At 43.5% G+C, this 14791-nt stretch overlaps 1 protein-coding gene across 3 annotated transcripts in view; it reads left to right on the top strand.

Annotated features, from left to right (window-relative positions):
- hivep1 (HIVEP zinc finger 1) overlaps positions 1–13065 on the top strand; it is a 58233-nt gene extending 45168 nt beyond the window's left edge. For all 3 annotated transcript variants that reach the window (XM_084380352.1, XM_084380353.1, XM_084380354.1), the window contains exons 4-9: positions 1656–7423; positions 7524–7657; positions 7770–7945; positions 8875–8976; positions 9646–10178; positions 11332–13065. In XM_084380352.1, the coding sequence (XP_084236478.1) occupies positions 1656–7423; positions 7524–7657; positions 7770–7945; positions 8875–8976; positions 9646–10178; positions 11332–12456 (7838 nt within the window). In that variant the 3' untranslated portion in view covers positions 12457–13065. The remainder of the gene's footprint in view (positions 1–1655; positions 7424–7523; positions 7658–7769; positions 7946–8874; positions 8977–9645; positions 10179–11331) is intronic.
- The last annotated feature ends 1726 nt before the right edge of the window (positions 13066–14791 follow it).

Below are 14791 nucleotides of genomic sequence, written 5' to 3'. Positions count from 1 at the left end.
GTCATCAAAAAAGTTAGAGGATTTAAAATGTGTGATCGTCGAGAAGAGAGTAAAATAAAGTCAAGCTTAATTCTTGATTGGACAGACTTTAATTTTAACCAAAGACTAAACCTAAACAGCTTTTTTCTAACAACAGAGGTTGAAGCTGAAGACTGACACATTACAAATGTTGTTTGTTTATGCAGTGCATTTTTTTGTTTTGATGGAAAAGCTGCAGTGAAGTCATGGAATCTCTTCTGAAGACTCGTTCCAGTAGTGGGAAGGAAGAACTAATCCTTTTCCCATGTCTCTCAGAGGCTGTTGATACAAATGTGCTTCTTTGTGGGGAGTGTTTTAGATTGAGTTATTAAAAGTCACAGGGTTTTGCTTTGAGTGCATGTTACAGTGGCTGTGTGCTCCTCTAGATGCTCACTGGTTGCATGTTTGTGTGGAGAACGGATTAACTTATGTAAAGACAAGGCGTTCCTCAATCTAATTATGCTCGAGGCTTTGAAGGAACCCTGACCTCATCTTGGGAAATACCTACATAAGCCAGGAAACTGTGACAGGGCGCTGCTAATCTTATGCAACATGTCCTTAAAACACTCCAATGACTGAATCACTGTTGTCGGGCCAACACAACCAATTATGGGACACCATGGTATGGGTGCGCCCTTTTAAAAAAACAATGCTGCTTTATTATTGTAACGCTGTTTGTCTTCACCGTCTTTGAATTGTTTGGTACATCCTCTAATCAGCCAAGCCTACGTACGTCGACGATGTGAACAGCAAGAAAAGGGAAAAATGAGTGTGAATTTATGTAATGAAACGTGGGCCCCCGTGGTATTAGTCACACAGCAAATAAATAAAAGTACGAGTGATGTGTGGAAATGACAGAATATACCCCTTTCCAATTTCAACAAAAGAAGTTGATTAAAACAGAGAAAATAAAGAGTTAAGGCATTCAGTTAAGTTATAGCACTTAAATAGCATTTATAGGCCATAAATGTCATCAATTATGCAACTGTGTTGCACTAAAATCAAACTATATTTATATACATCTCTTGTACATTGATTATTGATTATTTTATTGATATTAAATAATGTATTAATATTTCTCAATAGGGAGGAGGAGTAATTAGAAGGTTCTACATAATAATTAAAAATACTGTAGTAATTAAAACACTTTTATCTGACACTTTTTTGGTGTAATGTTACGTTCTCATTTTGTCGTCTGTGTTTGTTGTGACTGTGACTGATAAATGACACGCAGTAATTAGTCGATAATTGATCCGTCTGTGCTTAGAAAATCACATGTTGTTTATTCATTATTGATGAGATAAACTGTACCCACTGTCCCTGTGCTTAACTGCTGATGCAAAGTAGGACTGGAAATTCAATTAAATGTTACTGATGTTTAAATGGCAGTTATATGATTAACTCATTTTAAAATGGGCACTATTTTTAAACCATGACTAAATGTCTAAATAAAAAAAAAAAAGCATAAGTGTGATTCAGTTTTAAAAGCCAATACACAAATTTCAACAATTCACCTCAAGAAACAGAATTTATTTTTTCTGAAGGGACGTCTGAGCTCACACATGAGGCAGAGTGTTGGGAAAGGTTTTGGAAAATTATTGTACCAACTCAGCTTCTCTGTCTCTCTCTCTCCTCAGGGATATCTGAAAGCAGTCGAAGAAATGCAGATAACATAAAAGGCCTGAAGAGGAAAAAGGTTGTTGCAGAGAATCGGCTCGAGAAAATTCCCAAATCTCCAGTCAAGAAGCCGCTACAGTTGAAAACATCTGAAACTGCACTCCAGAGGGCTCCTTCTGAGGGACAGACTACGTCTTGCTGCTCATCCTCCAACAGTCCTTCCCACAACCCTTCATCACCCGGTGGGAAAAAAGATCAACAGTATGCCCAACCAGTTGCAGCATCCCCTCACAAGGGGTCATCTTCTGCTGACGCTGAAAGGCTGAAACAGGAGGAATCATCTCCTCGGCCACCATCGCGTCAGCCCACTGTTGGTGAGGAGGGCTCTTTGATTACTACTAAAGTGTCTCAGCCCAAGGACGGCAAGAGCCAAGACCCCGGCTTCGAGGGAGATCCTTACCACAGCAGCGCTCCACTTGATGTTCTACTTAAAGCCATGGAGCCTGACTTTAGCACACTGGCTGAGAGGAAAAACTCCCTGCAGGCCATCGGAAAACCAGCTTCCACCCTTACTGCTCAATCTAGTGGGGAATTAAGAACAATGCCAGCTGTCAATGTTGGTCTCCAGACTCAACCTTCCCACATGCAGACTTATTATATTGACAAACAAGGCAACTTTATTGGCATTGCAGCACCACTACAGGGAAGTGGGCAGACATCTACACAGGTTACTCCCATGCAGTCCTCTCCGCTTGCTACACCGCAGTTTATGCCTGTTGCTTCAAATCCAGATAAGCCTAGCTTGCACATGAGCTTTAACACTGGGCCATCCACTATAACTCACGCACCTGTTCCCTCAGGCTCCAATACTTTGCCACAAAGCCAACCACCAGTTGTGCACACATGCCAGTCCCTCTCGGCAAGTGTCCCCAGCACCATCCAGGTCCCAGTTACGCCTGGTGGAAACCAAGTTCAGATGACCACCGTAATGAACTTTGGCACTGAGCAGATTTACAAGGACCAAAAGCCGAAGAAGCCAGGAAAGTATGTTTGTGAATACTGCAGCAGAGCATGTGCAAAACCAAGTGTGCTGCTCAAACACATTAGGTCTCACACAGGGGAAAGACCGTACCCCTGTGTTACGTGTGGCTTCTCATTCAAAACCAAGAGCAACTTGTACAAGCACAAGAAGTCACATGCTCATGCCATAAAACTGGGTCTCATCGCACGCTCTGAATCTGGAGGTGGATCACTCTCTCAAGAATCTGACAAAGCCATCGGTACACATTCAGAGGCGGAGGAGAGTGGGGACAGTGATGAGGAAAGTAGCACTGCTGACTTGGACCCTGACTCATCGCAGAGCAGTGTGGCAGCTTTGTCTGAAAATAGTTTACAGAGTGCAGGTACAACCCAAGCGGGCCATGGGGAAACTGACTCATCGGCCGTGTTTGAGTCAATGAAACCAGCCCCCGGTCAGAGGGCTCATGAGCCCAAAGTGACAGCTGCACTCCCAAAAGTTGTTGTTTATCCAGTTAACGTCTCCCCTCTGAGGGCAGACAGCCCGAGAGTTACAGGTACAGCACCTGAGCAAGCTGCTGCACAACGGCAACGCGAGTTCCAGACTGCCAATCTAAGATCAAGCATCACAGTCCTGTCATCTCTGAAAGAGGTAGATGGTACAAATCCCTCACTAGATACTGTGAGTGAAGATGAAGACCATCAGTGTAAGTCTCCGCTGTTGGGTGGACATGCTCAGCTTCAGAGGCAACAAGCAACAGACTTTTCTCAACAGCAGCAGGGGAAGTGTCTGCTAAGTCCTCGCAGTTTGGGGAGTACAGATTCTGGCTACTTCTCACGTTCTGAAAGTGCAGACCAGGCCATGAGTCCACCCAGTCCATTTGCCAAGAATATCCTTCCCAATGTCCCTCCTGTGGTTGCCACAGTAATGCATGTAGCAGCTGAGCAAAAGCTGCGGGCCACAGAAGGACAGATGCGTCCACCATTAGAAGCCAAAGCACTCTCTCTGGAAGAACGAATTTCAAAGTTGATATCTGATAATGAAGCAGTTGTTGACAACAAGCAGCTGGACAGCGTAAAGCCGAGGAGGACGTCTCTCTCACGGAGAGGCAGTATAGACTCTCCCAAATCATACATATTTAAAGACTCTTTTCAGTTTGATCTTAAACCAATGGGGGGAAGAAGGTCAAGTTCCAGCTCGGACATCCCCAAGTCCCCATTCACCCCCACAGATAAATCAAAGCCAGTATTTCTTCTCTCTGTACCTTCTCAATACCCACCAATGGATTGTTTGCCAATAACCAGGAGTAACTCTATGCCTACTACACCCGGACACTCTGCTCTTCCCCTTAATGTTGCCCCCCTCCCACACCCTTTGCGAATTTGTCAGTCATTTGATGAAAAAATTAGTTTGTTGAATGATGATGTTTTTTCGTCAGCCCCATCAACCCCAAATCCAGCAATACATTCTCGTACCTTAGTCAGACAAGCAGCTGTGGAGGACTTTTCCACCAGTGAGGGGCATGGCCTCCCTACTGTTCGCTCCATGGATGATGGCTATCATGGTCCGAGCAGCGCCGCAGAACTAATGCAAAGAAGTAGATCTTTTGAGCACCATCAGGACAGGAACAGAAAGCCTCAGCAGAATAAAGGCACAATGTATGAGTGTGAGACTTGTCGTAACCGGTACAGAAAGTTAGAGAATTTTGAAACTCACAAGAAATTCTATTGCTCTGAGCTCCATGGTCCAAAAAACAAGCCAATCACTGTCAAAGAATCTGATCAAGATGTTTTTCACGTTAACATAATGCAGCCCCTAGTCCCGAGATCAACTACTGGCTCAGGAATACTTGATCAACAGACTTCAATTCGGAAGAGAAGGAAAATGAAAAGTGTTGGCGATGAGGATGATCAGTCTCCTACTGACACCATTCCACCCTGTTCAGTTAGTTTTGAGCTACCTACGGCTTTGGCAAATCGAACTTATCCTCAGCATAATGTAATAGTCGACATACAGCCCAAAAACAACCAGTCAAAGCTACCTCAGATTCAGCTCATAGCAAGAGGCATTAATACTCCAGATTCCAGACTGTCACCAATACGAGAGACACAGATCAGCACCTCTACTAAAGGTGAACTGCAAAGGCAAGGCAGTGGTACGTCAGTCATTAGACACACCAACTCTCTCAGCAGACCCAATTCATTTGAGACAGAATCCGTTGACAGGGCCTCTCCTGTTGACAGTATGGAGAAGGATCCTCTCAACAAGCTCAAAACAGATGCAATAGCAAATGTCTCAGCTGACAGCTACCATGAAAAACTATCCAAACCCAAGAGTACCGACTATGGGAAGCAAAGGACAGAACAATGCACTGAAGCCACCGTAGCAGCAGTTGGTGAAAACTCTACCCCTGTCCATCAGTCTCGTCTGGTTCGTCAAAATAACATCCAAGTCCCTGAGATTCTGGTCACAGAAGAGCCCGACAGAGAACACGACACACAGACTACTGAGCCAGCAGATAAGCCTGCAGATCAGTTCAGTTGGCCTCAGAGAAGTGAGAGTTTGTCAAAGTTACCAGCAGAGAAACTTCCACCAAAAAAGAAAAGAATTCGTCTTGCTCAAATGGACCACTCCTCAGGTGAATCCAGTTTTGAGTCCAGCCTCTCGCGAAGCCTCAGTAGGGACAGCAGTCTTTCTCGTTGTTCTAGCATCTCAGCCTCTTTTGACAGAGATGAGCCATCTAGGTCAGAGAGTCCTTCTCGAGGGGAGTGTGTCAGCAAAATCCCAGAGCCTCAAGGTCTGCCAACGGCCTTCAACACCCTCGGTGTGCCTGGAATGATGAGGCGAGCCGCGTCTGAACAGATCACTTGTACTCAACCCTCTGTTGAGATATCATGTGACTACCGTAGCAAGTCCTTTGACTGTGGCAATGTATCTCCCAGCAGATCTCTCTCACCAATTGGACACCCAAAAAGTGGACAAATCTCACAAGTTGCCCAGGTGCCACTTATTGAAAGAAGGCGGGGGCCATTAGTTCGCCAAATGTCTTTAAAGATTGGCCCAGAGAGTCAGCAACCTGTTAGAAAAGTCATACCTCACGATAAACCTCCAATCACAAACGTTAGCTCTTTAACTCAGAATAGATCTCAGCAGATTCACATCGCCAACAGGCGCACCATGGCTCAGCCTTTTATTCTGCATACTGGAGAGTCACCCTTGCAAAAAAATGAGCATGTGGTGCAAAGCATTAATTTGGGTAGCCCAACTCAGCAGCCTCAAGTCCATGGCCTTCCACATCCTTGGCACCAAACATCAAGGGTTCAAATATGCCAAAAGATACATCAGCCGCTGAGCCAGATTTTAGTTTGTCGCGAGAATGTCAAAAATAAACCAGCCAACTCTGAAGAAAAAAAAAGTTTTGTGCCCAAATACCAAATGCAGTGTCCTGCTCTGAGAGCAAGCCAAACATTTTCCTTCTCCAGCACACAGGGAACTCAGATAGCCTTGCCTGTTTTAACAATACCTATTGCCAATCCAATGTTGAGCATTTCAAAATCATCAGATGTACTCCAAAATGTATATGTTGGTCAACACAATCAACAGGCCTCTGACATTAAGACACAGACGGTTGTTCTGTCAGGTGAACAGCAAAGGGACGCATTTGATCAGACCCAAGCAGGTGCTATACCATTGCCACAGATCCTCATCACTCATGAGAAGATGAACCCTGCTCCCTCTGTGTCCAATAAAAATAGCCTCTCATCCACTCACAGTGTAGATAGTGATACTCAAGCTGTTCCAACTGTAAAGAAGGACAGGACTCACACTCAAACCGTTAGCACTCATAACCATACTGCAGAAAGAGCACCTTCTCTTGGGTCCTTACATTGCACACAGAAACTGGCATCAGTAACTCTCTGCCCACAGCAGGAACCCACCGCCTCAAGTAAACGAATGCTGTCACCTGCAAACAGCTTGGACATCTACATGGAAAAGCACCAAAAGCGGGCTAAGGATGAGCACGGTGTGGCCTGTCTCACTGATGGCAGATCAGTCAATTATCTTAATTCCAAGATGTCAGAGGTTACTCGACAGAGGAAGCTAACACTCGTTAGGCAGGTTTGCACAACTGAACCAGTGGACAGTCCCATTGAAACTGAAGCACCACCTCTGCCGCAAGTTAAAGCAGGTGGGGAGAAGGACTCAGAGGCTACTGATGATGTTAAGCCTATGTCACCTGACAGTGCTGGACTGGAAAAAAACACAAGCATTGTTATTCATAGGGAAGTAAGCCCTGTCCTGAATACTACACATGGTAGCCAAGGCACCGCCATACCAGCTAATAACACTCTGAAACCCCAAGAGAAAGCTGAGGAACAGAGATGGACTCCTGCCAAATCCCCAACTAGGCCCTCCAGTTTCCAAGGTGGTCAGATGAAGCTGACCACATCGGTGTCTGTGGTTAACACAAAAGATAGTCATCGCCTGTCTTTCCCCAGCCTGAAGACGGCCACCACTTTCACATGGTGTTACTTGATGAAGAGGAAGCCTCTTCATGTTCCACAGACTGACCTGAAGACTTCAGCGTATTCTGCCTGGACAGTCAACCCCAACAACCAAAACCCACTTGGGTTGCCCACCAAGGTTGTCATGTCTCTGTTCGACTCCAAGCAGAGCTCCAAGAAAATACACTACACTTCGGCCATAAAAACCAGCGAGAAATCTGACATCTTGTCTTACTCAAGCAAGCTGAAAGACGTCATGCCCAGGGTACGATTTCATTTTCTGCAAACTTTGTTTTCTGTCTTGTGTTGCCGCCTTGTTTTTGAAACAGGTCAATAAATACATCAATCACTTTGACTTTCTGCAGGTGCCAATATCCCAGAAGTCTACATCTGTTGAAACCAGAAGTAAAGTGCAACCAGAAGCTCAGACCAGCACTGAGTCAGAGAAGGAAATGGCATCTAAAACAGAACCAAGACGGGTCAAAATATTTGATGGCGGGTAAGGTTCAAAACGATTAAAACATTTTTCACTGCACTTAAAGATCTTATTTGCTTGGTTATACATGTTTGTGCGTCCATGTGTCCCTCATGGTTCTATTGCAACCCCACAGATACAAATCTAATGAGGAGTACGTCTACGTACGTGGCCGTGGACGCGGTAAATACATCTGTGAGGAATGTGGGATCCGCTGCAAGAAGCCCAGCATGCTGCGCAAACACATACGCACCCACTCTGATGTCCGGCCATACCACTGTGTCCACTGCAACTTCTCCTTCAAGACAAAAGGTTAGAGCTCAGTAGATCAGATAGTCTCAGTGCTTTCACAAAAATCAAATCAAATAGATACATAAAAAGGTTTTTGGACAATAACGTGGAATATATTCTGAGGTTACATAAATATAATACATGTAATGATCCAGATGTTTTTTTTTCAAAACAATTGCCTTCACTGTGTATGTGGCTCTAAATTGCAGGATATATACACACATGTACTGTACATCATGATGCACATAGTACCACAAATTTCAATAAAATTACATACTGATCTTAGACCTGAACATACAATTTGTTACTAACTGGAAACTGGAAAATTTTTATGATAAGTAGATGTAAATTACTAAGCAACACATTTGAATTTGAAATTACCCCAAAATAACCACAAAAATTACCTCAAAATGTATCAAAAATTACCCCAAAATTATTTTACCAGCTTTTTCGAAACTGCTAATTTGAAAATAGTATTATATTATTATTATTATTATTATTATTATTATTATTGAAATATTGGGGTAATTTTCCATAAACTTTGAGGTAATTTTTGTGAAATTTCAAATATGTTGCTTAGTAATTACTACCTACTTACCATTCAATTTGTGGACCTGTAAAATGAAGTGATACCTATATTTTTAATACGTAGCCTTCTACTGCTACAGCTCACTTCTTCCTTTTAGTAGCTATGAAATTCAAGATGTTCTTTCACCATCTCTTAAACCAAGACAGTATGATTCACCATTCTTTATCGAACTTGCCTACCCACGCCACGCTGCAGAACAGTACTTGGTGTCACAGCAACCCACGTTCATTTAAAAATGTCTTTATCAGTTACTCACCCTTTACATACAGCATGCCCAAAGACCGCATTCTCTTACATAAACTCCTGTGCTATTGTTCGAGCTCTACCCACCCGTAAGACCTCACTGACTCTCCTCTTGCAGGAAATCTGACCAAGCACATGAAGTCCAAGGCCCACAGTAAGAAATGCATGGAGATGGGGGTTCCTGAGGGTCTCATTGAAGATCAGGATGCAGAGGATTCAGGTACAGAAGGATCTTTGTGTGCTCCAAAGCTATAAATTATAAAAACAAGCAAAAACTGTCTGTTCTTTCTCTATTTACAGCGTATTGTTACAAATGTAATAGGTCTTGTTTACCCCATTTGCTTTTATTTCAAACAACAGGAATGTTCTGCTGTTAATGACATGAGATATAAAACCCTGATTGTCCCTGCTTGTGCTCTGTTGCTAGGTTGATCAATAGCTTTGACATGGTCTAATTAGAAATTCTAAATGCAGCTTCTTCCTCTGTTAACTCAAAGCACATGTGGGCGGCATGCACAGCGTTTAGAAAGAGGAAATTGCTGCGTCTAATTTTAGAAAAAAAAAAGAGAGAGGGAGCGAGAGAGAGAGAAGCTGCCTGAAAGCATTCAATGGTCCCAGCATATTTGTTTTTCCTCCTCTGCCTGTGATGGAGCTCAGGGGCGTACGGTGGTCAAGGGTGTGAAACTATGCAGCAGCAGCACAAAACATTACCCAACTGCATTCTTAGCCATGGATTTTCCTCGCCGTGTGATAATATAAAGATGTTTAATGAATGAAAGTGGTTCAATACTACCAAAGGGCTTATCTATTTTCATACCAGCTCTGATGACTCATATGTTCTGTGGATTACCAAGAATAGATTTCATCTTACAAGTGCTCTCACCCACAGGAGACCGCAGCCAGGTGAGCAGTGCTGACCGTCAAGATTCAGATGGCGATGACTCCGATGGGCCTGATGATGAGGAGAACGACGACAACGAGGAGGAAGAGGAGGACAGCCAGGCAGAGTCGGGCCTGTCCACCAACCCCTCTGTCTCCGCCAGCCCGCAGCACATCCCTTCCAAAGAGGCTGAAGTCCCTCCTAGCGCCCTCCTCGCCCAGATGTCAATCAGCTCAATCTCCCTACCTCTCTCCCAGCCTCCAGCTCCTGAACCCCCTACATCCGACTCAGAATCTGTCCCCATGATGAGCCCCGTGTCCCTGAGCAAGCAGATATCCATCTGTGGGTCCTCGTACGGCCCAGTCCACTTCCCTTACTCTCCTCCACCTGTTGCTACCACATCAGACTCCTACACCTCAGACACAGAGTCAGTGCACATGATGAGCCCAGTGTCACCGTGCAGGCAGATGTCCATCGACTACCCTGACTTTGATGTGCCCCCTAGTCCCCCAGTGCCAGGCAAGGGCTCCAAGCTAGGCCAGGTGAGACCCAAGTATTCTCATTGTGTCTCTCTCCGCCCCTCCCTTCCTGCCTCCTTTCTTTCCTATCCATACCCTTACTTTCAATCATGCATGCGAGGCACATCCACAAAGCTCCTGTGAATGCTCTGAAAAAGGTGAATAGTGTTGGTAATCCTGATTCGCTTTCGTAGATTGATCCAAACACCATTTCATCTTCTAAGAGTGCGCTACATTTAAAGGGAAAATCCAGTATTTTTAAGCCTGCGCACTATATTTACATATTACGGTGTGTAAATTATTCATACTTAACAATATTTTTGGAATCGGTTCAGTAGATCGCCTCAGCTGCAATGACTGCAATGTAATTCTTTGGGGTAACTATGAGCATTAAAGGTTCATCCACTAAAAGACGAGAGTAGAAGTGTAAGACAGAGTGTGTGAGAGAGGGACTGCCAGCGAGATGGCTGAATATTTAACTGATTTTGTCAATCTAGATAAGGCAACAACTGGAACTGATCAAGCGAGATTTCAGCGAGACTTCTTGAACTAGACTTCATCTAGGTCAAAAAACAGGATGCAAGGAGTGTTGCTCGGTTGAGGAAAATGGTGTCCCTCTGGTGCTCGTCAGTTTAGGGACCTTGTTCTTTCAGAATCGTAGAAAAAGTCTCATGCCCTCAAGAGGGTAATGAGTTGAAAAGCCTTTAATTAATCATGGCTGTTGAATCACAACAACACAGACTTCATCTAGATTGTCAAAATCAGTTAAATATTCAGCCATCTTTCTGGCACTTCCTCTAGCTAAATTCAAAACTTCTCTCTGGCTCACGTTTCTAGCGTCGTCTTCCTGCAGCAACTCATCTCACGCGAGATTTCAGAGCGAGGCTTCTCCTTCAGCGAGACTTGTGTTTCTGGTTACAAAAAGGATCTTACAGTACTCAACAAAAAGGTCTTTCTCTGTAAGAATAGTTTCCATAACGTGGTCAGACACAGAATAATAACCTCATCCTGTCGGTGGCAAAAACAAGCACTTAACGTGGATGTAACTTTAATGGTCGGAGTTGCCCCAAGGACATGGAAGCCATTGCAAACCAAAATCTAGGGTCCAGGTTTAAAAATACCAGAGTTCCCCTTCAAGTCAAGAAGACTGAATATTGATTTCTTTCTCTCTTCACAGGACACCTCCCCTGCCCCTCCTGCTGTGGTAACCAGTGAATCGGGAATACCGGTGGACCGGAGCACTCAGACTTCCTCCTACGTTTCTCAAGGCCCCATGCACTTTCCCCCACAGGGTCTATCCCAAACACTAGGAACAGAGACCCAGACCCACCTGTTCAGTCACCTGCCCCTGCACTCCCAGCAGCCTTCTCGCTCCTCTTACAGCATGGTACCAGTTGGAGGGATCCAGCTGGTGCCCGCTGGCCTGGCAGCTTATTCCACCTTTGTACCGATCCAGGCTGGGCCTGTCCAGCTCACCATCCCAGCAGTGAGCGTCATTCACAGAAACACAAGCCCTTTACCAGCTCCCAACTCTTCACCCCTACCAGAGGGCTTGCAAGCCCAGCCGCTTGTGGTCCAGGAACCAATCAGCAGTGTCTTGCCCTGCTTCCCGCTAGGGCAGGTTGCTGGCCTGCAGGCTCAAACCATACAGCCAGTTGGTCTGGAGACACTTAACCTCATGGGGCTGACCAACACAGGCCTGGCATCCACCCAGCTGTTGAACCAGCAAGGGCTCACTCTCAACGCCACCCTCGGGCTGCAGGTTTTAACTGCCAACCCCACCTCCCAAAGCAGCACTGGCCCCCAGACACATGTCCCAGGCCTGCAGATAGTTAACATCGCCCTGCCTGCCCTCATTCCTTCTCTCAGCCCTCTCTCCACCCTCAGTCCTCTCCCCGGGTCGTCAGAGAGGCAGGGCAGCCCTGAAGCTCCGGGAGCACAGCCATCTCAAAGTGAACACGGGCTCTTTTCTTTACGGAGCTGCATGTCCGCTTCATCGCCCACCCCGTCGAAGGTCAGCAGCTCTGCAGAAGTGACCTCAGGCAGCAGGGCGAGCCCGGGAGGTAGCAGCAGAGCTGAGCTCACACGGACTGTTGAGAGGGAAGAGAGCGAGAAATCCCCACAGCAGCATCAATCACCAGCTCCTGAGGGCCGAGCAGACGGTGCTAAGGAGTCATCAGCCGAGGGAGCGAGTGATCCTGCACCACAGAGAGCACCACCAGTGACCAGCTGGCAGAAGGTAATTGATGACGATAATGAGGTATCCAGTGATGATGAAGACAGACTGGTCATTGCCACCTGAAGACCCCAAGTTGAAAGCTCTTCTTGTTCTCTTTTTGTAATTCTTGTCACTTTGTAAGACTGAAAACACTTTTCAGGGGTTTGTTTCTTTGCAAATCACCTTTCAAAGCACAGATGCTGACATTCATATTGTATGTGCAATCATATGATAATTATAATGACGACCAATCATTTTATTTTTACTTTTTTTGTCAGCTCCAGACAATTTCTTTTTTTTTTTTTTGTACATGTTGTATAGACAATTGTGCCTTTATGGAGTTTCTTGTTTAGGAACCTGTACATAATTCCTTATAAATTCAGTAGTTGCTTGTGTTTATTTCAGAAAATAATAAAAGTAAAGAGAAGCATAACAATGGAGGATATCAGTTTTATTTTGGAGGATTTGTCATTCGTAAATTTATGGAATTATAAATGTTGTACTGGTATATGTACATTTCTATGGATTATCGGGCAATGTTTCTGTGTACAGATGTTGTGTTCAACTATTTATTATAATCCATCTAGTGCCCATTATGATTCATAAGTCCATAGGTATGTGCATTATGGTAGCTTTACATTGCTGTATCAATATTCTTAACTGTATCAGTAAAAATTTGTTTACAAACATTAACGTGGTGTCACTGTGATCTGTCACAATAGAAAGTTTGTCACAAGATATTTTCAGGTGGACTCTGGACTGCAAATATATTACCGATTACAGGTTGTGAAATTGATTTGGTTTATTGTCTAGTTTGCTCTTGATGTTGTTATATTTCATATTCATATTGAAACACAACACTAAAATTTGACCTACAACAATGAATTGATTGACAGAAAATTAATCATTAAACAGAAAATTAATCCTCAACTATTTTGATATTTAATTAAACAAAAAATGCAAAAATTCACTTCTCATATTTGAACACAATCTTTGCGTTGGTTTGAAAAATCAAGACATTAGAAACATCATGGCCTCTGGTAAACTGTTTTTATTTTGTTGTTTTTTTGACAATTTACTGACTTTTTGCACTGAACACAGAATTGATATTAGAGAAAATACTTTAAATTAAGCAATAACGAAAATAAATTAGTTGCAGCCCCTAACTAGAACTGCAAATACATATATAAAAATGCATTTAAAAAATCAAGGATTTCACTCTAAAGTCACTGAATGTCAATGACAGCTAAACAAATACATTGAAAGTATGTCAAAGCAACCACAGCTCAGTGAAAGAAGAAACTGGTAAATGATTCATAGGTGGTAATACACACATTTCTTGCAATGATCATAGAAATGTGGTTATCAAACGCTTGAGACAAAGATGTGTAACGAAGGAAGGATATTCTACAGTTTAAAAATAAATGTCACTGATTAAAATGACATTAGATGATAATATATATCGGACCGAAAATTGTCTTTATATTATGGGCTATTTATTGGCATTGATGAAATACCAATATTTAAATGTTTCTAGACAATAAATGGAGTCAGTAATATGAAGCCGGATTGCTTCACTTATTATCTTATTGACTTAACAAGTGCAGCATCTGCACACTTCGATACCACAGGTGGACATTTTTCAGAGTTTCGGGAAGAAAATCCTTAACACAACAAATCTTATTTCAGCTATGGAATATAAAATTCTCCATCTTTGCTCTCTACATCTCAGCCTTTATTAACTTCAGATGTGCGTAAAGTACATGTCAGGAGCTTCTTTAAAACACAAGAACGGAAACTACTGGTTATCTCATCTGTATCAGCTGAAAAGAAATCCATACCGTGCATCTCTGACTGAAACAGTAAACCGCGATGTCTTTTTCTGCAATACAATCTCTCAAAACAAGATTTTTCATATCAGTGCACATCAGGCAACATATATGCAGATATAAATATATCTGCGGTAGGCCATATTGTCAGCCAACTGATAAATTGGTCGGGCTCTTGCATAAATACCTGGTTGTGTGATTCTCTCAACAGATTTCCGCAGTGCTGTTCTGCTTAATAACCTTTCTATGAAGCTCAACAGAGGGAGGAATTTCAATATCACTGATTTGTTTTACATGACGGCAGAATAATGTAAGAATTTCATGGTGTATACGGTAAAAAAACAATTCAACCTCCTTCACCATCCCACACCTACAATAACGGTATCAGTGAGATTGAATCCTCAGGAGACAACCTCGGGATCCTCTAATTATCACAACAATACCTCTTAATTAAAAATCTCTGGTTGCCAATCAAAAAAAGTGGCACTTTATTCATAAATGACTATATTTGGTTTATTGTACACCTACTGTACAGGAAGCGTCGGGGTAATGAGCTCCCAGAGGACCGTGACCAAACATAGCAATCTGGC

This window comes from Pagrus pagrus (assembly GCF_965226575.1).
Source record: "Pagrus pagrus genome assembly, chromosome: 17".
Lineage (NCBI taxonomy): Eukaryota > Metazoa > Chordata > Actinopteri > Spariformes > Sparidae > Pagrus > Pagrus pagrus.
This window is presented reverse-complemented; position numbering and strand designations above follow the sequence as displayed.